Source organism: Folsomia candida, unplaced genomic scaffold, assembly GCF_002217175.1.
Source record: "Folsomia candida strain VU population unplaced genomic scaffold, ASM221717v1 Fcan01_Sc001, whole genome shotgun sequence".
Lineage (NCBI taxonomy): Eukaryota > Metazoa > Arthropoda > Collembola > Entomobryomorpha > Isotomidae > Folsomia > Folsomia candida.
Genome location: NW_019091193.1, coordinates 17,298,349 through 17,319,673, shown reverse-complemented (window position 1 = coordinate 17,319,673; position 21,325 = coordinate 17,298,349). Strand labels below are relative to the sequence as shown.

The following is a 21,325-nucleotide window of genomic DNA, read 5'->3' as shown; positions in this document are numbered from 1 at the left end:
TTAATCCATGATGAAACCAAAAGGGATAATTTTGTACCTCATCTCGTCATCATTGAGGCCTTATCAAGCGTTGAAATGAAGTATGAAGGAAAGGATTCATCAAGACAGCAAAAGCACTTGACTTAACGTGGAAGGAAGACTCTTTATTATTCTTTTCTTAATTTTTATTTTTATTAATCTGACAATGAGTAACTGTAATAACGTTGATATTCGATTAGTTTTAGGATTGAATTCAGACAGTTCAATCAAATTTTACATTATTTATTTTACAAGGTTACGTATATAATCAATGCACAACAATGCATCCTCAGCAGCTTCGCAATGATAAGTTCTACTTACATTTTTTATTTATCTTAAAACCGAAACTGTATTGTGCTGTTGCATGGTTGTTGCATACCATCGACAATACATTTTACTAACTACCCAACTAAGGACTAAATTTGTTAAGTTGTGACATTGTTAAAAGGGGTTCGCCCACATTGGGAAGTAAAATTTGTATGTGTGTAAGGTGGTGAGCTAATGTGTAGTAATTTAATGTAGCAATGAATGTGAAAGGTGTTTATACAGATTTGATACAAGGTAGACGTAGGTACAATGTGTTTAAAAGCGTAATTAGAGTGTCTCTTACAAGTTCAAGGATAATTTCGTTTGATTCCTGTGACTTTTAAAAACGAACCGAAATGATTGTGACCATTAAGTAATGGTGCTGAAATTTCAATGTTAGGTATCACAATAATTTACCCATAAAAGCAATGACGATAACGAGTGCGTATTATGGTTTGTTGGGTAATAAGTAAGTATATTGATATAGAAAAAGTATACTTTTGGCTTCATCCACTAACGGGCAATACGATTGAATGATCTAAATACGAGTACAAACTGTATAAAAGGGTTCTACACATATTAAATTCTAGTAATTACATAGATTCAGAAACCTACAACTAACAAAACTCCTAGAGTTTTAGTAATTTTTCAATAAAGTGTAGAGGATGAGGAAGGAGATGATTGTATATAAGACTGTGAGCACGAGTCACAATTTTACCTTCAAGTCGTTAGGCCTAAGGTCAAGGCATGGATAGGTTAGCCACATGAGGAATTATTTGACTTTGTAGTCTACATATTTAGTAGTATTTTTATTAATTGTTATTGTTTATCAGTATAGCTAAGGTTAGAGTGATTTAAAGGTACTTATCAAAGTTACGGATAATATCGAGTTGTAATAATGTTATATAAATGTCGCTGAAGATGTACTTATATGAATATTAGGAATGGTAAAGATTTCATAAGAACTATAATTGTATTGTATTGTATCCAGACCTGAGTAAATATATGTCGTAGCCTGCTTTAAACCTTCTCAGGGAATATGATAATGATATTCAAGGGGACCGTTCATTTCCTTCGCGGTATTTAAGTAAATATTTAATAGTGAACATTCTTTTCCATCGTTCAGATAATTAATAAGGGGAAACTCATTACATACGTAAATACGATCGCGAGATCCATTTCAAAGCGTAGAGTGATTCCCTACTCAAAGTTTTGTTTTCTTGAAATGTCATACAATCAATGTACTTTTTATCACCTGTAATTGACGATGAGCTGTACTCAACAATTATGTATGTAATCAACATGTCTGCTCCACATGGATATTATTAAACCTCTGGCTACATAATTTTTCTAGTAAGTAATTCATAATTGAATAGTGACTTTTTAAAGCTAACTATTAACTTCACAGGGGAATGATCAACCACTTCTACATGGGAAACATTTGCTTATTCTTTGTCTTTTAAGTCGCAGATTATACATTTAGTTAAGAGATTTTCGAATGACGGTTATTACGTAAACGACCTATGTACACATATCCTAATGCATAAACGATTTAAACAAATGGCTATAGTATGATTTTGTCATTAACATATGCGCACGCAAGATGATTGCCGAAAATAATCATTGGAAATGATGCACTTGAACTGTGACATTGCTCGCGGACTCATCCGCTTCTGCTAAAGAGGACGGTGTGGTAGGACACGAGGGTAAAGGAGACGGACAATTGTTGGCTGTATTTGCATTTCGTATCACTGACAACTGATTACCAAAATTAACGGCAACATCAAAACTCCCCCCACTCAAACGGGATGGGGACAGTCGTCTTCCTCTGTTGCCATTCCCCCCCGAAGTCGCTCCATCCCCCGAACTACCCCTCCCAAAAATTAAACCACTACTTGTATCTACACGTGTTAACGGACTTGATGATGATATACTACTTTCACTGTTGCGTTGCTGTTCTTTGTGTTGACTCCTCTTGCTACGAATCTGTGGAAAACACAAAATATTTATACGCATTGTACGACACTGTTGTAATAAGACGAAAATATGTGCCTGACTATCACAGGAATTGGTCATTCTTTGCTCAAAAGAAAATGATTTGATCTAACCCAGCTCAGGTCATATTTTGAGCGTGTGGGCGTGCAGTGCAATGTGCAAGCGCGTGAGGTTTGGTTGGTGGAGTCCATGCGACACACAGAAGGGAAGAAGAGAGGAAGCCGAGGTTATGCAATGTTAGGTAAATGCCGTTACTTACGGAGCCCCTATTTGGCTGGTCTCGCAAGGCGATGGACTCACGACGACCTTTTCTCTCTTTTTGATCATGACTACCCCCGATTATTTTCCTCCACAGTTTATCTGAATTGTAAAAATTAATTTTTGGTTCAAAGAAAAATGAATTAAACTTAGCCAAGTCGTAAAATAAATAAATGAATGAAAATTTGAGACTAGCGGTAATAAACTTAATGATATTTGAGTATGCATGATAACAATGAGACAGTCCGCAAAACTGACTGAAACCGTCTCAATGTTGTTTGCTAAACAAGTTGAGACTTGTTACGCTCAAACAACGGCAAAGGAGAAGAACTTTCCGATCATTCTCAACTGGTACAGTTGAAAGTTGTAATTCAAAATACGTCTGTATTAAAAAAAATTATTATCGTTTTAAAAACAATTCCCACCACATGGAGTCGGACAGTACATCCTCTGGTTCCAATGATTGGTAAGTTAAACCTCACAGTCCAATTAATTAAGCTGTGCGAGCTTGACCGGTCAAGTTAACGTTCCTATTAATTAATAATGTTGTTTAAATAGTGATCCAGATTACGAAGGAGAAAACTATTCAGATTATATGGAGTCAGACGAAGATGTCGAGCAAGATGTGATGACGGTGAAGAGCCGAAAAAGGAAGATGTGTGCCATTGATTCTGATGAATCGGACATTGAGGAAGGAAATAAAGTTGATAATTTAGACCGGTCTAATGATGACCCTCAACCTGGGTCCTCTACTAATATTGCCGCAGATTGGAATCAACCAGAGAATTTCCATCTACGGCGTTACAAGAAGGTAGATGTAGTTATTATTCTACTTAGTACTTGACCGACCATGAATCATTGTAAATAATACAAAAAATATTCAATTGGAGCGGTCCAACATTTGTCTATATTCTAGTTGTCCGACAACCTCCTAGAACAAGAACGTCGGGAACAACTAATTGATTGGTTAAAGGAAGTTGAGAACGACCCATCAGCTGGTCGAAAAGATCTAGATCCACGGCGGAAGGACCTCGAGACTGCAGCCAACTGGGGTCAAAAAGATCAGGAGCATCTGGAAATTCGGTTCGATAAACGCATCCCTGGTTAGAATGGATAATTCTATTCACTCAATTTTCCTTGAATGCTTTTGAATCGGTTCAACATATTTATGTATTTAAGGTTCACCAGTTAAAGGATATTACATCATTAACAGCAATGGTTTACGGAATAGGCTGTCGTCATAAAGGGTGTTAATAAAGTCCGATCCCATGCATTTTTTGGAGCGTGGTTGTTACAAATTCAGCTGGAACTTTTGAACCAGTGAAGTTATTTATTTCAAATTTTTACCATGGGAGGAACAACTAAACGTGTAAGTCATGAGCATCTTAGAGTTGAGATACAAACATTGCATCAGCAGGGGCTTAAACCTACAGAAATTGTGCAAAAATTGGGCTGCAGCCGCAGAACTGTTTGGAAATGGAAGAATAAAAATTTTGTCCACGACAAAAAGCGACCAGGACGACCCAGAAAGGTGTCACCTACCACAAAAAGAATGATTAAAAACAGACTTTGCAAGAAAACCGGTAGTTCATTACGTAATTGAGCAAGGGAGTTAAATGACTCAAAACGCTATAAAGAGAAGAAGAAGCAAATTAACTGTGTGACCGTGCAAAAATTTGTGAAAACTACGAAGTGGGGTCACACAGCTTACAAACTAACCAAAAAAACCTCTCATGTCACAAAAATATATCGATGACCGTCTGAAATTTGAAGAACTCCTTCAGAAAAGTGCCCATTTGAGTGAAAAAAGACTTGGTGAAGAATTGCGCAGTCACATCCTTTGGACTGACGAATCTATTATTGAACTATATCCAAAATTGAACCAACAAAATGTTCGTTACAGGACAGAAAACAAATCGGATGTACCATCAAGAGCGATCCCAAAATTCGGGCTTAAAGTTATGGTAGCGGGTGGATTTTGTGCACGTTGCGTGACCCCTCTACATATCATACCAAAAGGCAAATCAGTCAATGCAAAGCATTATATGGAAAAAATATTACCTATCTATTTCGATAGCATGGGGAACAAGGAAATATTTCCGAATAAAAGAAAAATAGTTTTCATGCAGGATGGTGCTATAGCCCATACAGCAAAAGCGAGTTTGAGTCTCATCAAGACGCAAGTTTCAACGGTCTGGAGCAAGGGGGTGTGGGCCGCTAACGGCCCAGATTTGAATCCCCTGAAGAACCAGTGGTCCATACTTAAGGAAAATGTATACAAAGAGCCACAACCCCGGACGAGGGAAGAGCTAGTAAAAAAAAGTTCAAGATGTATGGAATTCGATTTCCAGAGGCACATTGGAAAAATTAGCACAGAGCCTTAAACAAAGAGTTGAGGGCATGGTTAAAGTAAATGGTAACAAGACCAAATACTAAGGTAAATATGTCGAACATTTTTTGTAAGTATCACGGGTAGTTTTTTTTATACTAGCCTTCACTTTTTTACAGGAAAAATGGGATCGGACTTTATTAACACCCTGTATTATGCCGCTCAAATGAGATCTACCGGTTCAGTATCAAAAGCAAATAAGAACGCTCAATACAGAGATCCTGAGCACCCCCTTTATCAAGTCATACAAGACAGTAAGAAGGCATCCAAGGAAGCCACACCCCCCATGGATATAATCTACATTGCATCGTTGATTAAACCTGAAATCATGAATGAAAACCTGGTTGAAACAATGAAGCTGATTGAACCGGTTCAAAGTGGGGACGGATTACAAGATTATATCGGAAAATACTCCGGACATAATGGTCAGTTCACAATGAGACCAGACAATTTTTATTTAAGAACAGGCAACCAGGTCATTTACAACAGAACATATGGTAGCGACAAACCAAGATGTTGTGTCGAAAAGCGGGTTGTTTTATGTGACTCCACATACACAAAAGAAATTGGGGAAGGATTTCTCATGGTAATGATTATAGATTAAAGATTTCACTACGAATCCTATTAGACCGGTCTAAATAAACATTAATTCTTTAATTCCAGTCATTTGGCCAAGAATACAACAGAGTCCATGAATGTGAGCGTTACCCTATCACGGAAGCTTCAACCCCACCAGCAGACATCATCAAGAAAGCTCACAAATACGTCAACGACAAGGTCCCGATGTTCGAATTCGTGGAAGATCTGGACCGGTGCAACCCACCGCTTTGGGCTACTGTTGACCAAGTCACCACCCTGCCGTACACTTTCTGTAAAAAGGATCTCATAATGCGATATGACCCACAATTTCCGGATGACAAAAGGCACTACAAGACTTTCAAAACTTTTGCTAAAATGGTGGAAGAATTTGGAGACCCTCCACCGAATTATTTCATCACAAAAGACCATTCAAGAGACGAGCTCCTACTTCAATTTGAGGACATTGTACGGCAACGTGGCAATAATTAATAATTATGAATGTTATCCCTGGACGTAGTCGGATAAGCTTGACTAGTAATAATTTTAATAACCTCTATAGTTAGTTATATTTTTGAACCGTTTCAACTTATTTAGTTTGTACCTGCTGAGAATTTACAACAAAATAAATGGGATAAATTAACTTTTTTATAATCTACCCCCGATATGTAATAAGTTGCCCATTTTATTTAACATATTACCAACTCCACCTTGATGACTCGAAGTAATTCCGACTTTGACTGTTTGAGTAGACTTTTGCTTCTCAGGAGGAGGGTGTTTGCGAAGTATGTACTTGCGCCATGTTCGCTGAATTATTATGGCCGAGTTGTGCTGAATCTTCCAAGTCCTCGTGGACGAAACAACGTCCAAAAGTTTGCGTGTGGGGAACTGTTTTTGAAACTTTCGTTCCATTTGATCTTGAAGCTGAAGGAAAAAAAGAAAAGAAAATTCTTTAGTCAATTACTTAAATTTATTAAATATATTTATTGTATGCATTTTAATTCTGCCTGTTTATATTTACCTTTCTAAATTCCTCGGAATCATCAATTTGACCCAAAACGTGTTTTACTAATGAGTGGAGTATATCCAAGCAATGAATCTTGTTTCCTCGAGCGATGGGAAGATCTATCATATTTAACAAAGTAACGGTTATTACCATGCCCGAGCTCTTTAATGATTTCAATATGTAATTAGAAAAGAGAAATCGATATTCATAGTTTTCTTCGTTCTTTCACTTACTAAATGCAACAATGGCCACAAGATTAGGCTTTGGCAAAGTTAAAGGTGGATCCAGGCTGGACAAAAAATCTGATACTAGAAAGAAAAGCATGGGAAAGAAAGTTAAAGCTTTTGTTTTGAAAAATTTGAACAAATTGTAAATTCTTTGTTTTTGCGAGATGTTTATAGTATAATACCCTGTAAGATAGATAATTGGAATGCAATGTTTTAGTTATTACCTTGATCAAAGTTAATAAACTGAGTGGCTTGCGGATCATAACTGTTAATAAATAAGAAATAGGTTTTAAAAATATTTTGCATTTGGACATATATTTGTAGACAAAATATGTATGTAGACTAGATGTGAGTATACCGTGACCAACGAACGTAGAACATTTCCAGATCGTCCTCCACAATTCCAACTTCTTCCTCTCGATTGGCCTCCACAAAATTTTCCAAAATTATTGCAATGTACATGTTAATCACAATAAGGAAGCTGATGATGATGTAAGTGACAATGTAGGCAACGGCTGTAATAAACATATTATTTGTACAGTAGATATTTATGAACCAATATGTAAGCATTAATTAATCGTTGTAAACGTATTCCATGATTTTCCATATGTTAATTTGAACGGAATACTTTCGAACAAGAAAATCTATGATGTCGATACTTTTGACTTTTCAGCTAATATAGTCTTAAGCTAATTAAAATAATACTCATCAATTAGTACTAAAATTACCGTATCCACGATTTGGGCACTCTGGCTCGTCATCTCGTCCGCAAATAATTTTTCTATAACTTCCGCATGTTGGTTCTTCATTGGTCAAGGCGTCCAGTACATCATTCCAACCAGCCGCAGTCATGAGTCTAAAATCACAGATTGCACTTCAAGTAACCCACTTGATGATATCAAAATGCATAAATGTATCAACAGAAGGAATACCTGAACAGCATTAAACCACTATTTACAAAGGTTTCAAAGTTAAATACGTCATCAATTGAATTGTACTTTGGAGCATCTTTGAACAAAGCCTAATAAGGAATTAAGAAATGTACATAAAAACTGATTTCTGACTTTTGAACTGCTTTTTGTAAACTTACCATTCCCAATATTGCATAAATAAATGTAATCAATCCCAAAAGTGCCCCAATATTAAAGAGAGCCGGTAGTGATACCACTAGAGCAAATAGCAGTTTCCGAATACCTTTGGCAGCCTAAAGTAGATTATTCAGATATTTAGAACAAATGACAAAATTTCACACCACAATAACCTGTGCAAAACACATCCAAAAAAGATTTAGTGCTTATAAGTCATTTACTTTAACGAGTCGAAGTACTCGACCAATACGGAAGACGCGAACAATCCTAAGCATTGTTGGTGGGATTGGAAATTCTGTTGGAAGAACAACATGTATAACCCTCTAAGATTTCTGGTGTGGGGGTTGTGCGAAAATTTTTTATCAGGACAACTCACCAACGGTCAGGTCTCCAACCATCAAATCCACAATGGACGCAAGAACGAGAACGAAGTCGAACACATTCCATGGCACGGTAAAATAGTAGTGTCTCAGTCCTATGATTTTGACTATGGCTTCTATAATTCAAAAACAGACAAAGGCTGAAATCTGAGCAACAAATTGCGTACATATAATTTAGTAAATTATAAAGTGCTAACCCAATGCGTATATTGTGGTAAAGAATGAATTGAAGCCGGCAAGAAGATGCACAAATATTTGCCGCTGACCGTAATGCTCGAATGCCATTACTACCATATTAATGAAGATCATGATGAATATTGCTATTTCAAACCTGCAATAAAAATGGGAATGAAAGAATTATCGTATACGTTATGACATCAGACCCAAAATATATTAAACAGTGTTTCGTGACATTCCAAGTGACTTTTGTTGATTTTATACTACTGTCATCCATGAAATTCAGTTTTTAGTTATCGAGCAAAACAATTACGTACCGGCGTGACATAGAGAGGTCATAGAATGGCGAAATAAAATTATTGCTTGGCCTGTGGAATAATAAAATGATGATTATTAGAGAAGGCATCGATTGAAAATGTTTGTTTATTTATACCGTTTTATAACTTTGCGAGGCTTTTTTCTTCCCAATTTTTTCATTGCTGTGTAATAATGACGCTGACTCGGTGTTAATAATACTTCGAGAAGATTGCCTTCATACTGGAGTAGATAATTTTAAATAACACATTACAAAATGATATTGGGACAATTATTTAGCTATGAGGAAGAGGAAATTAGATACACATATTGATATTTTAAATACCTTCTTTTTTAGCATGTTGAAATTATCAATGATAACACCAATGAAGAGGTTGAGGGTGAAGAAAGACCCAAATACGATGAATATTACAAAAAATATATAGTACACCAGCCCATTGTCCCGCATGGGTTGCCGACCTACTTCCGTGGAGTCCACTGCAGATCTCATCAGCTCCATCCATCCCTCAAACGTGGCCTGCAGAAACACACAGCAGTGAAGACACGACCAAACATAAATTTAAACAATGTTCCAATAAAGGCTTAATGATAATGAGTAAAGATTTGTAAAACCCGTACAATTTGAAATAATGCGAGATATCCCTCAAGGACGTTGTCAAAATTTGGGGTAGTATTTATCCAAGAATAATTCGCAATGGAGCTTTTTTCACAGCAAACCTCTCGAGTCGGAACAAGCTACGAATAATATTAGTATTGAATTGTGTATTATTGTCCATTCCAAAATTCGTCAAAATAAACTTACCTCAGCATCAAGCACTTTACCAAATGTGTCAACACATTTGTAAAATTTTCCCTTGAAGAATTGTACACCCATGATTGAAAACACCAACCAGAACAGCAAGCAGACAAGCAAGACGTTGAAAATAGAGGGGATCGCGTACATGAGTGCATTCACCACAATCTACAAGTAATTAACAAATTTGCAATGTACTCATTTATAATTTAATGTTTTCACGTAAGGCTCAAAATAGGTATACAGGTGACATACCTTCATTCCCTGCCATCTCGATATGGCTCGAAGTGGACGCATTGCACGTAACGTTCGTAAAGCTTTAAATGCCCCAATGCTATTTGACTTTCCGGCTTGTGCACCGTTTGTGGCCGCCTGTTGAAGGGCTTCAATTTCATAGTAGATGGAAATTAGGCTTATCTGAAAATTAGCCAAAATGTTGCATCGTCATACTCTGTGTGCATACATGCTATTTTCATAATACATGTATATGTATTACGACAAAAAGGACTTACAACAACAATGAAGGCATCTAAAATTGTCCAAATGTTTGTAAAATATCCCCACAATCCCATCGCCAACCATTTCAGCAGCATTTCAATGACAAATATAATTGTGAAAATTAGGTTGAGCCAAAATAGGGCAGCTTTTAAATCCGGCTTGCTATCCAAATGCTTATCCTCGAAGGCCAGAGTAATGCTGGATGCAAAGATCAAGGTGAGAATCATCCACTGGAAAAGAGTAAGAAACACAATCAACATTACAAAATCAATATCTGAAATAGAAAAGAAAATCTTTACTGACCTCGAACGTGGGGTTGCCAACAATTGTCACAGAAAACTGTCGTATTTTATCCCATGTTGTCCAATCCCATCCCCGTATCGCTTCACAGCAGCTGCAACTGGCATTCCAACATTTTTTGGGGATACAGTCGCCAGGAGCCACCATTCTATTGCTGTCCGTTAAGGTTGGAGTATTCTAGAGAAAATAATTAAACAAAAATATGCCATGAAAAACTCCTACGACTTGTAATAGTTAATTTCATAATTTTGTAAAATGTTTAAAGGCAAGTAGAGTACAAACCTCAGAGTTTAGACCATACATGCTCCCACGTCTGTTTTCCGTGGGTTTTAAAAGAAATCCAGCACGGGCATGTCGTTCTTCTAAATAGTCCTTGGCATTATCTATAGCTCGAAGTGCAATTTGCTTCCGATTGTGGAGAATGACTTTTCTCGCGCAATGTCTAAAGCGAGCTCTCGCAGGAGGAATTGGTGTAAGCTCTGATTCCGTGGAAGTTTGACGAGAATCACCAGCGTCCTGGTTTACAATAATGGATTGGTCTGGCGGTTTTGAGTCTGAGGGCGAAGATGCTGTCGGACTATTTGGGGCTGAGATAACAGAAACCTTTGGAATCGTTTTTCTTGCATCACCAGAATCGGTTGGGACACGGGATTGCTTATTTTTCTGGTCTTTTTTTAATAACATTCCGACAATTGTTTTTAAATTGTCCGACCTTCCCGTCGCTTCAATTTCTTTCTAAAATGGCATGAATTGAACACAATGTTTTAAATTGGAGTAAATAGACATGAAAACACAAACACATTCCATGCTTGGTGTTTTTACGGTACACGCAAAATCGGAATTATGACGACTTACATCCCTTTGCGCCTTGAGCTCTTCCGTATTGAAGCTATTGAGAAGCAAAGCCAAGAAGAGATTGAGGACAATAAAGTTGCCCACAATTAGGATGGGAAGAAATATTACAAAACACTTCCACTAAAAATGAAACAAAAATACGTTCAAAATTTAAAATACAATTAAATCATGTGTCATGGAAAGGAGATAGCACGGAGATCTTTATCTGATTGTACCTGTTGGTCCTTTGCCCTAAATTTGTGGGCTTGCAAGCAGTCCCACAAAGGTTCGATCCATTCTCCACAAAGAACTCGAAATACCTATAAAAAATTGCAAGTGTGTTTTTACTTGACAATACAGTTACTTACTTGATCAATTATACGACATACCATCATGAAAGCATACCAAAAGTTTTGAAAATGCCACCTGAAATTAATTGAAAATGAGTGTTAAAAAATCGATTTCATATGAAAAATAATGAAGCAACTGTTTATCAGCATAATCTGTGGACCTTGGAAAATTGGCAGGGTCTTCATCAGCATCGAATGCCATTGGACTATAACGGTTTCCTATGACTTGCATACCCATCACAGAAAAAATGTAGATGACAATGAGAAGCACCAACGTTAGATTTCCCAGAGCCCCAAAGGTGGAGAAAATTATGTTTAGCAGCACTTTCATGGTTATCCAGCTTTGAGCTAACTTGAACACTCGTAACTATAAAATTTAGTGTTGTCCCATTTAAATATGTACATATTTATGGGTAAAAGTTATCAAAGTAGGAAAATTTACCAGTCTCATCCCTCGAATTACACTGAAGCTAATGGTTATAGTTTGCAAGAGAATCTCGACGTAGCTTATCGTAACAATAATTAGGTCGAATATGTTCCATCCTGATCTAAAATAATCAGCTTGGAGAGCAAGCATCTTGACGAAGGCTTCCACCGTAAAAATAATCATGAACACCTACAACATAATAAATGCAAGGTTTTTGGCCATTTTTGGGGCTAAAATTTGAATTTATTTATTGCAATGACTGACCATATTCCCAGTTTCCATAATATATCTTTCGGATTCCTCTTGTCCGTGACGCTCTATGCCCATAACACAAACAACCAATAAATTAGTAGCTCGTAAAGATATTTCTAAAATCAGTTATGAGAATCATAACATCGCCATCATAGTGATGATCGTAATCTAATTATTGGTGTCATATCTCACCTAACGCCAAGAGTACTGTGTTGAAGATAATACAGCTGGTAACGAATACCTCGAACAAGCAGTGATTGACCATCGGCTGAAGCCGCGTCCTCATAAAAAATGCAACTCGTTGACAATGTCTCATAAACAAATGTTTCGGTTCAGCTGAAAATCGCAGAATATGATGATAATTAAAACTTTACGCATTTAATGCAAACCTTCGCTGATGCTTGTATGAAATTTATGTGTACATATTTATATAAATAAATAAATGGCTCATGCCTGGCTCAACTTCCTGAAAAGTGTCCCATTCTCCATCCTCCGGTACGCCTTCCAAGTCAGGGTCCCCGCCACTCTCAGCGCCACCCTGACCTCCGTCGATGCTTATAGCCACGGAAGCTATGAAAAAGAGCAGAGAAGGCAACGATTTCAAAATACCATAACAATTTTATATCAATCAACGTGTGGAGTGCTGACACATAAATGTGAGGAACTTATTTACACGTTAAAATGTTAGTACAAGTTAGTTGTGAAGGAAAGCTAAAATTGATATCTCACTTCATCTGATTGAAACTGATACGTGTAATTATTCATAACTTTGTGTTGCAAACTAAGGACAAGGGGATCCTTTTGGATTAAAAGCATTACAAGCGTTACCATCCGGAGCAATCATGCGAGTTGTGCTGGAAGGTGTGGCCTTGGATGTGGTGGTGGTAGAAACTGCAGGAAGGTTATGTGATGGCATCCCCAAGATACCATACGTCTGAGGGCTTTCATTCTGCAGGTTTTGCAACATCCGCGTTTCCTTACCCAGTTCGTCCTCACTGGTCTTCCTTTTTCCCAACAAGTTGAGAATGGCGTCACCAAATCGTCCCTGAGGAGTGGGCTCATCGTCAGTCTCTAAAATGAAACGATTTCGGTCTTTGTCACTGACAGTTTTGACACGTCCACTCACACGCTTCCCACCACCACTAGTCCCACTCGAACCCATCGATTTAGTCACACTTATCACACTAGCACCCCCACCAGAGGTTTTTATGCACTGTTTTTTCACTCTACACATGAGGGAGGAAGAGGAAGTTCTCTTCCCCCCCTTGCTCGCTTCACCCCTTTTACACTCAGCCGAGTCTTTTGGCTTGTTTGGCCGTTTGTCCCCAGAGGAGGAGGGGCGGGGGATTGGAGATGGTTGTTTGTTGGAGTGGTCAAAACTGACACTTCCGCGAACAAAATGGGCCACTGCACCACCACTTTCAGCGTCCCCTCCACTCCCACCACCAATCACACTCACAGCCCCACACACTGAATCACCACAAATACTTCCAGTTGCACTTTTCACATTTGGAGTGCCCATCGTCTCAGTGTCACCTGCCTCGGTCACAGTCAACTCTGCCCCTTTGTTGACATTTTGTTGTTTGCGCCTTATTGCGCGACGGGGCTTACGTTTACCTAGAGAAGAATTTCTCAGCTTCTTTGCTATCATTTCACGTTCCGACGCCGTCCGTTTGCGGTAGTGAGTCATTTCCTTTATGTTGAGCTTGGTTAAATCTTCAAAGCTGAACGTGGAATGGGTACGCACCAGAGAAAGCTGTAAAAATTAGGCTACGATTAGTAACAAATCATTCGTCAACCCAACAAAGGCAATATCCACTAATTGATACGTCTTACTTTCTGGTGTTTTGTGAGCTGACCCTGCAAAGTTATTAAAACATGTAATTAGACTTTTTACATCGCAGTTACATATTCTCACTGTCGAAAGGAGGAATTTAATGACGCATGGCTTCTCTCTCCATAAAATATTGATTGTGACTTTTTTTACTTTCTTGTAATCCATCACTTTTCTATCGTCCTGCCAGAAACATACATCTAAAAATCAATCGCATGGCTACCCATTGGACGAGTTCATCTAACCGTCACCAACTCACCGCAGATCCGAGCGATGGTCAAAGTCACATGTAGGGTTTTATACATTAGGAGTGCAAATGATATGACCGATAATGAACGGAAACCATAAGGGTACTACACCAATGGGCATAATGATGTGCGTTAATACACGAGTCAAACAGAAAGGGCAAAGGCACGCAAATTTACAAAGTTGTAAAAGTAATAATTACAAGTACGCGATAAGCTACATACAATACATTCGCAATACTGTGGGGATTTTGAGACTCAAATAACTAGAGATTCAAATAAGCACGATTTGCCAATTTTGAAGAGAGCGTTAAAAAATTTGGTGATACGTATCTGATGTATCGTAAAACTCGACTATGAGTCGACCATGTATTTATATGCCATCTATTTTTCATGCAATTGGAAAACACTCAACTCAACTGAGATTTATCCAATATACATTTTAAGGGGAAAGTGGTTATCCGAACACCTCTTTCAATCCAACCACACCGAGGACGGTGGATAAAAAATGTCGTGAATGAAATGCGAATGTAAATAAAAGACCCGAAGCCATCCCATCGAACCTATTACTTTCACTCACACGACGTAAATCTCTGCCTAAACTAACAATCTACGAGCCAACCCCTACTCCATCCATACCCTTCAATGTCGGCACTTATACCTGGCTTTAAAAACTGAAGAGCTAATGTTTTAGAAATAAGGCGATCAAGTAGAATTGTGCTTCTCGGAGAGTGGAATTTGAGACGCGGAGAAGCCTGAAGCTGTGCTGATGTGTCGAGGATGGAATGCATGCACGACGACTTGGATGACTTTCTCTCGAGGAGTCGGAGCGTCGGTGAGAGCAGGTAACTCAAGAAAACAAGGTGAGAGCAGAAAATTGATACCAGTTTAAAGCAGAAGCATACGAGACAAAATGGTTCGATACCGCAACCAACTCCACCACCATGCCCTAGCAAAACCAAGGTTGGTGCCAGTCTCCAAGGAATTATTTCACAAGAAACCTAAACCACTAATGGTCACAGACTTGTCCTTTCTCAAAAAATACTTATTTACAAGAAGGAAAGTATGGAAGTGCGATTGATTATTATTTCTCGACGACTAAATGCACTCGAAATACACGATCCGTATCAAATCGCAAAAATTCGACAAATAGATTTTTATTAAGAATTCAAACTCTTTGTGTTTTATTACCTGATCATTAACGTTTGCCTCAGCCTCGTAGCTCATTGTTACGACAGCAAGCATCAAATTTAGAAGGTAGTATGATCCAAGAAATACCACCATGGTGAAGAATAGTATACTCCATGGACCCGATGTTGACAGCACCTATTTAAAAAATATATATGAAAGACTTGTTAGATTCTTACTTTAAATTCTAATAAAACTCCAGAACATGCTATTGAAAATTACGAGTATGTACATTAAAACTTGGCAAGAAATCTAAATTGATGACCAAGGGATGATTTATTTGAATTCTCATAAAGTTACATAGGTTAGAGTAGACTCAAAAGAGTCGACGTTTGCCACATACTACGCGTTCTAAAAGAACCAATCTCCTACCCAGTTCAAGAACACCAATTCTCCAGAGTGATGAGAATAATGAAAGCTCAACTGAAGTAAAAGTTCATACAAAGTCGAGGAACAATTCAGTATTTCATTCATTTTTACAATGTAGGAGAAAAGCAGCTTTACTACGGAAGAAACAAGTTCAATAATAATAAGAGAGCTTTACTGACTAGATCTTGAACATTTTTCACACTTTTGTTCCGGATAAAAGGAAGTGTTTCTTTTGTAGCTAGAATTATTATTTTGTAAAAATCTTTCTCAAATCAACTACAAAGAAAGTGTACATATTTTTTCTGGTCAGCATTCAATGTCAAAAACTACCGGAAAGTAGGAAACCCGTCGTTAAGCCTATTTGTATGATATTTAACTGAAATTATGGGCATCGCTTGTTTGTAGCTTACATACTCCAGAAAAGCGATGTAATATATATTACAGACTTCTCTATGTATTCGAGGTGCATATTAAATTGGGGTCAAGTCGAGGGTTTCCTTGTTGAAATAGCGTGTATTGGAAGTCAAGAAATTCGAGATTGAGATCAAATATTGAAACTCGGATTGCTTAATTACTTTCCGTAAGTACTAATGATAAATCAGACCGTGAGTCCCGTAACTGGTTCCCCTTAATTCGTTTTTGAAGCCAAGCAATATAAGTTCCTGCAATACACGTAGTATTCCTACCTCGTTTCGTATATGAATGTTCATAGCATAGACGACGTGATTGCTGATATGCAGCTAAATGTTCACCACCATTTCGACTCTTTTGCATCTTCGTGCAACTTTCGCTGTGATTTACGAGTCTCGGTCTTTCTCATTGCCATGTACTGATTTCGGGAAGATGGGTTGCGATTGCGAACGTGGAATTAATTACGAGCTCCAAGACTTAACAAACTTACCAAGTCGTAGATTCGCTCCCAGTAATCAAGAGTAATGAGTTGAAACGTAGTTAACATGGATGCAAAAAAATTGTCGAAGCTAGACCAGCCTAGAAAATACAAATTTTTTTTTGCATCTCATCATCCTCACATAATTTGTAAAAGGGTTTACCATCGTCTGGATTTTCTCCTCTCATTCCCAGGCAGACAAATCCCGTGGGACACCACCTGCAACATAAATGAATTATATTATCAAAAACATAGGTGGCGAGCATTACTTAGGATTAGTTAAGTCCGTCTCTACCAAAAGTTGCTCAGAATTTAAATCAGCATAATGAATGTGTACTTGATGGACACATTCATTTAATTTGTGTCACTAAGTTCAGCATGGAAAATTAATTGGTAACCAACAATTCTAAGAATTATTTCATTTCTGCATTAAATTGTAGCGCTATTAAATCACAGGTTTACAAGAGGTCAAATACTTTGACAAAAAATGGTCATCATTCATACATAAATTACCCATCGAATTTAAATGTTTCATCGGAGAATAAGGCTCATAACTATTTACTAAGGCTTCTAGAGGTGAAAGTACAAACTAATTCGATCAAAGGACAGTGAAATCATGGAAGAATTATTCCACATTGCGACTAGTCTTGCCTGGATGGGGTGCATTTTTATAAAATTGTCACTTGTACCGCGTTTCTTACGACTAAAATGAAGCAATTCTATTCCATCCAAATTATCGTCATTCTAAAAATCATAATTACCATAAGTCACACATAACATATTTGCACTTACCGAGTTCCACTGTCATTAGAGCACATCACAAACTCATTTTCCTTTGGAAAGTCTCGTGTCAGCCAGTTTTCAGGATTATCCACCCATCTGAAATGATTGAAATAAGTGGAGAGAGCGTCAATACAAAATTTAATAACTCCATCTGCAGATTGCTACATTTTACAAGCAATCAACTTGGTTTGGCTCAGTCAGTCAGAAAGTCAAAAGTAAACTTGGTTTAATTTACAGGGATCGTTTGCACGCCACTCGCTCGCTTTCTCTCTCGCTCACTCGTAGATAGAGGAGCCCATGAAATGAGTGAAAGTTCAACAGGCGGAGATGTAAAGTGAACGCGAGGCAAATTAGGGGGGGAGCATTGTTGGAACATTGTAAGCTCTTGGGCAGATTACACACATACATCGCCCAACAACCTGTCTTCCACCAGAATAAGTAAGGCAGAATACAACTGCGAAACACAAATTGACTTATTGATCTCGACTCCGTCCCGAGTTTGCATACGTTCGCCTTACACAAAACTGTTACTCCAGGTAAATGAAAAGAGAGACTTTTAAATAACTAACAGAATTTTAAATATGAAAAGCAAGTTTATTTTTGTGTACTCCAAACTTCAACACGAACGCAATTAAACAAATTGTTTCGACCGACGCACGTACTTGTTATCAAGTAAATACTCATTATACAAATATGGGAATAGTTCGAAAGGGACATAATTTTGTTTCGTGACCAAAATATTATGGATAAATGGGTCGTAGTATGAGCCAAATAACTACAGCTTTCCTGATTTACCCGACCGTAAGTACGTATTAATTTGAAGAAAAAAACTTGCAAATATTTGTTAGATAAATGAAGTTGGTTAGTTTTGCGTCAACAAATATGAAAAACTTACTGCTTCCAGTGATAATCGCGTTCAATCTCATTCGACGGAATGTCCGCAGCTGGAATTTCTTTGACACACTTGTGACGTAATTTTCCCATGTAAACTTCTAGAGCAAACAGTGCAAAGATCATTAAGCAGAAGAGCGTAAGGGCCATGACCTCTAAGAGTTGAACGACAGAGCTAAGAAGGGCGTTGATCATCATTCGTAGGCCTGTAACAATGTCGCACATTAGTTTCCACTTGCAAATCATAGCAATGCATTGCGATAAACTACACAAGTCTCATACCGGGTAAAATTGAGATGGTTTTCACTGCTCTGAGAACTCGCAGTGTACGAAGTGCTTCCAGGTCATTTCCAGTACTCGATGCACTTGCCGATCCCTGCGTTTCAAAGTTGTCCGTCAGGAGGGAAATATATTTGGAGCTAACTACTCATATTGTATGCTAACAATTTATGATTTTATATGTAATTAGCTCAACAATTTGGTATCTTACATTACCCCATACCAAAGAATTGCTAAAATATCGATGTAAAAATGTTATGCAATATTTTTATATCATTTTTTATGTTCCCAGAGGTATGAAGTACTTATTACTTTAAAAAAATCAACCACAGAAAGAGATAATATCGAGAATGTATTTGTAATAACAAATAAAAAATTGAAATAATTCATGTATGTAAACAATAATTTGCATTTGATTCATTTACAATAAAAAGTAACAACTAAGAGTCATTCCAAGTAATCAAGAATAATGAGTTGAAACGTAGTTAACATGGAGGCAAAAAACTTGTCGAAGCTAGACCAGCCATCGTTGGCATGCCCAGACAGACGAATCCCTTAGGACACCACCTGCAACATAAATGAATTTCATGCATTTTTAAATTGAGGTTAATAATTAATTTCATGGTCAAATTAGCATATTTGTGTTTACATACTATTTCTTTTTCTTAATTTTGCACAACGCTGCCTCCGATAATGATCGACTTAATCCCAAGCTCCTGACCTTATCAGTAAGAGTAGATGGGTTAACGCTCGCAATTCTAGCAGCTTCTTGAAAGCTTTTCTTTTCTTCTACATAAAGTCGAATCGCTTTTTTGTAGTCTTCGGGGGTTCCGCTTTGTGCTTTTCGTCCTGACGTATGAGGAACAAAAGCAATTTGACGTCTTGCGATGTTATCCCTTAGAGTACAAAATGAAATTTTGGTCTTTCTTGCAAGTTCTGCCAAAGACTGATCCTCCTTTGTTTCTTCGTACGTCTTCAAGGCTTCCTCGAGTGCGTCTTTTCCATACGATCCGTAAACTCTTCCTGTTGAGTACCATTGGCAGGTTACAGCTGAAAATCAGAAAATAATCTTATTTCATGATGACCATATTTTCAATAAATGCATACCATTTTTTGCAACTAGAGGACTTCTTTCAATGAACATTGTTATTGGATTTCTCCGAGCTTCTACATCCAAAAACAAACGCTTCATGAGGTCCAGACGCGACAAATGGCTTAACGCTTTGTGTCGTTCTTGTTGATTTGCACATTTTGGATAGCTGTCCGGGTACATCTGGCTTCCAATTTCACATAATTTGATGCGGTATGCTGCAGCAAACTTAGCGGATTGTTCGGCTGCGTGAGGGTTTGATCCCGAGCATGTGTAGACCCACGATCCACGAAATTCCCATTTACCAGGCAGGCAGGACTTCTCATAATAGCCTGAGCCCTAAATCAGTATTTATGTGATAATTACTCATCAATTTTTAGTACTTCATAAAACACACACTTACATCCTTGCACTTTGACCACGTCGTACACGGCTGAGTAAATGAAGGACCACTATTCACCTTCCCCCACGTATACTCCTCTACGCCCACTTTCTTCATCTCGTACCTAGACAAAATAGACGCATTAAAATCACATACAAAGCTTGTAAGCAATTAATATTTACGTTCGATAAGTCTGAACCGCGTTCCAGTGAGTTGCTTCAAGTAAACTTTCCAACTTGTTGAATAGATCTTCATTCTTGCTTTTCATGGAGGGGACGTCAATGTCGATGTCGTGGGATTCGTGAGGATCGTCCTTCTCTTTAGATGTATCCGTGAACTAATAAGATAATTATATGACTTCAAAAATATAATACAGATTAATTTGTAACTTGAAGACAAAATGTAATTTACCTTAAATCTCTTAGGCCTCATCCCCATGTTGTGAGTGTTGTTCTTGAGATATTTCTTGTGGCCGGTGGTGTACGAGTTAAAGATGTCCATGCCATCCTCAATCTTGACCAGGCTATTGTAATGGATATTCTTATGATAAGATATGCTTATCGGTTCTCCAGAGGCCTCCGTCAGTGGAGTGACAACGATCGGGACGGGCAAGTAAGAGTAGATGCAAATATTTCTGCAGTAAAGTGCGCTGATGGCCTGAACTTCCACATGGTTTCCATACTCCCAAGCAAGGCGCTTTCGACAGACATAAGTTTCATAATCCTCCGTTATGAAAGACGAGAAGTAATCACGATGAGTAGCCTGAAAATTGCAAATATATTATGCATACTTCGATTTGTGAATAACAATTTGTGGATAACTCACAACGTAATCCATGCAATCCTCCCGGACAATGCTATGCAATTCTTGATCTCCGTAAACTTGATCTGCAACTGCACGGAAGAGACACGCGCCATCCGCACCCATTTCCTTGATCAGGAAGCCCTCCTGATACATTAGCTTAATAAAGCGACGTTCTCTCTAAAATGAACATAAATTTGAATTAAAAGACCTAAATATAATTAATTTATTATTTGGCCGACAAATGGTCGGAAAGACACATGGTACATAAAATCAGGTTCAGATTTCAAATTTGAGATTAAATTACTTACGAAATTCTGAAAGCCGACATTATCCAAATTTCCATACTCATCTTCGGAGTTGTATCCATCATAGTCCGGCTAAA

General features: G+C 37.8%; 4 protein-coding genes across 7 annotated transcripts in view; 2 read left to right on the top strand and 2 right to left on the bottom strand.

Moving 5' to 3' along the window:
• Positions 1–117: 117 nt before the first annotated feature.
• Positions 118–21,325, bottom strand: part of LOC110843332 (sodium channel protein 60E) — a 45,575-nt gene continuing 24,367 nt past the window's right edge. The window contains exons 5-42 of one of the 4 annotated variants that reach the window (XM_035846590.1): positions 18,671–18,764; positions 18,393–18,594; positions 17,507–17,593; positions 16,878–16,933; positions 16,727–16,815; positions 15,460–15,594; positions 14,026–14,049; positions 13,018–13,945; positions 12,643–12,759; positions 12,382–12,525; positions 12,202–12,254; positions 11,953–12,126; positions 11,672–11,877; positions 11,550–11,586; positions 11,397–11,480; positions 11,182–11,301; positions 10,609–11,061; positions 10,330–10,503; positions 10,041–10,256; positions 9,784–9,945; positions 9,538–9,696; positions 9,354–9,470; positions 9,061–9,252; positions 8,854–8,957; positions 8,738–8,788; positions 8,441–8,574; positions 8,240–8,359; positions 8,085–8,158; positions 7,866–7,979; positions 7,708–7,796; positions 7,504–7,631; positions 7,134–7,290; positions 7,000–7,040; positions 6,782–6,856; positions 6,564–6,667; positions 6,244–6,466; positions 2,579–2,679; positions 118–2,310 (exon numbers count right to left, since the gene is read on the bottom strand). In XM_035846590.1, coding sequence (XP_035702483.1) covers positions 1,945–2,310; positions 2,579–2,679; positions 6,244–6,466; positions 6,564–6,667; positions 6,782–6,856; positions 7,000–7,040; positions 7,134–7,290; positions 7,504–7,631; positions 7,708–7,796; positions 7,866–7,979; positions 8,085–8,158; positions 8,240–8,359; positions 8,441–8,574; positions 8,738–8,788; positions 8,854–8,957; positions 9,061–9,252; positions 9,354–9,470; positions 9,538–9,696; positions 9,784–9,945; positions 10,041–10,256; positions 10,330–10,503; positions 10,609–11,061; positions 11,182–11,301; positions 11,397–11,480; positions 11,550–11,586; positions 11,672–11,877; positions 11,953–12,126; positions 12,202–12,254; positions 12,382–12,525; positions 12,643–12,759; positions 13,018–13,945; positions 14,026–14,049; positions 15,460–15,594; positions 16,727–16,815; positions 16,878–16,933; positions 17,507–17,593; positions 18,393–18,594; positions 18,671–18,764 — 5,904 coding nt within the window. In that variant the 3' untranslated portion in view covers positions 118–1,944. The remainder of the gene's footprint in view (positions 2,311–2,578; positions 2,680–6,243; positions 6,467–6,563; positions 6,668–6,781; positions 6,857–6,999; positions 7,041–7,133; positions 7,291–7,503; positions 7,632–7,707; positions 7,797–7,865; positions 7,980–8,084; positions 8,159–8,239; positions 8,360–8,440; positions 8,575–8,737; positions 8,789–8,853; positions 8,958–9,060; positions 9,253–9,353; positions 9,471–9,537; positions 9,697–9,783; positions 9,946–10,040; positions 10,257–10,329; positions 10,504–10,608; positions 11,062–11,181; positions 11,302–11,396; positions 11,481–11,549; positions 11,587–11,671; positions 11,878–11,952; positions 12,127–12,201; positions 12,255–12,381; positions 12,526–12,642; positions 12,760–13,017; positions 13,946–14,025; positions 14,050–15,459; positions 15,595–16,726; positions 16,816–16,877; positions 16,934–17,506; positions 17,594–18,392; positions 18,595–18,670; positions 18,765–21,325) is intronic. The other 3 variants (XM_035846594.1, XM_035846597.1, XM_035846600.1) reach the window with 3 other exon arrangements.
• Positions 2,678–3,930, top strand: LOC118434008. The gene is made up of 4 exons (XM_035846636.1): positions 2,678–3,043; positions 3,136–3,388; positions 3,494–3,680; positions 3,757–3,930. The coding sequence occupies exons 1-4, from the start codon at positions 3,006–3,008 to the stop codon at positions 3,819–3,821; spliced, it is 543 nt and encodes a 180-aa protein (XP_035702529.1). The 5' UTR covers positions 2,678–3,005; the 3' UTR covers positions 3,822–3,930.
• On the top strand, positions 4,963–6,200 carry LOC118434006. Its single transcript, XM_035846630.1, has 3 exons — positions 4,963–5,014; positions 5,086–5,552; positions 5,630–6,200. Exons 2-3 carry the CDS (start codon positions 5,091–5,093, stop codon positions 6,032–6,034), a joined length of 867 nt encoding a protein of 288 aa, XP_035702523.1. The 5' UTR covers positions 4,963–5,014; positions 5,086–5,090; the 3' UTR covers positions 6,035–6,200.
• LOC118434005 (OTU domain-containing protein 3-like) lies at positions 18,759–21,121 on the bottom strand. Its single transcript, XM_035846626.1, has 7 exons — positions 20,965–21,121; positions 20,551–20,901; positions 20,322–20,476; positions 20,161–20,263; positions 19,775–20,096; positions 19,321–19,717; positions 18,759–19,234 (listed from the first exon to the last, which is right to left on the bottom strand). Coding segments are annotated over exons 1-7 (1,461 nt in total). The 5' UTR covers positions 21,097–21,121; the 3' UTR covers positions 18,759–19,233.

Excerpts from the sequence above, each read along its gene's own strand:
- LOC118434008 (XM_035846636.1), top strand. The coding sequence starts at position 3,006 with ATGGAGTCGGACAGTACATCCTCTGGTTCCAATGATTG. Across the intron at positions 3,044-3,135 it reads TCCTCTGGTTCCAATGATTG|TGATCCAGATTACGAAGGAG; the intron begins GTAAGTTAAACC and ends TTGTTTAAATAG. Across the intron at positions 3,389-3,493 it reads ATCTACGGCGTTACAAGAAG|TTGTCCGACAACCTCCTAGA; the intron begins GTAGATGTAGTT and ends TCTATATTCTAG.
- LOC118434006 (XM_035846630.1), top strand. The coding sequence starts at position 5,091 with ATGGGATCGGACTTTATTAACACCCTGTATTATGCCGCTCAAATGAGA. Across the intron at positions 5,553-5,629 it reads TTGGGGAAGGATTTCTCATG|TCATTTGGCCAAGAATACAA; the intron begins GTAATGATTATA and ends CTTTAATTCCAG.
- LOC118434005 (XM_035846626.1), bottom strand. The coding sequence starts at position 21,096 with ATGTATCAGGAGGGCTTCCTGATCAAGGAAATGGGTGCGGATGGCGCG. Across the intron at positions 20,477-20,550 it reads TGAGGCCTAAGAGATTTAAG|TTCACGGATACATCTAAAGA; the intron begins GTAAATTACATT and ends TTATCTTATTAG. Across the intron at positions 19,718-19,774 it reads TCCTCTAGTTGCAAAAAATG|CTGTAACCTGCCAATGGTAC; the intron begins GTATGCATTTAT and ends TCTGATTTTCAG.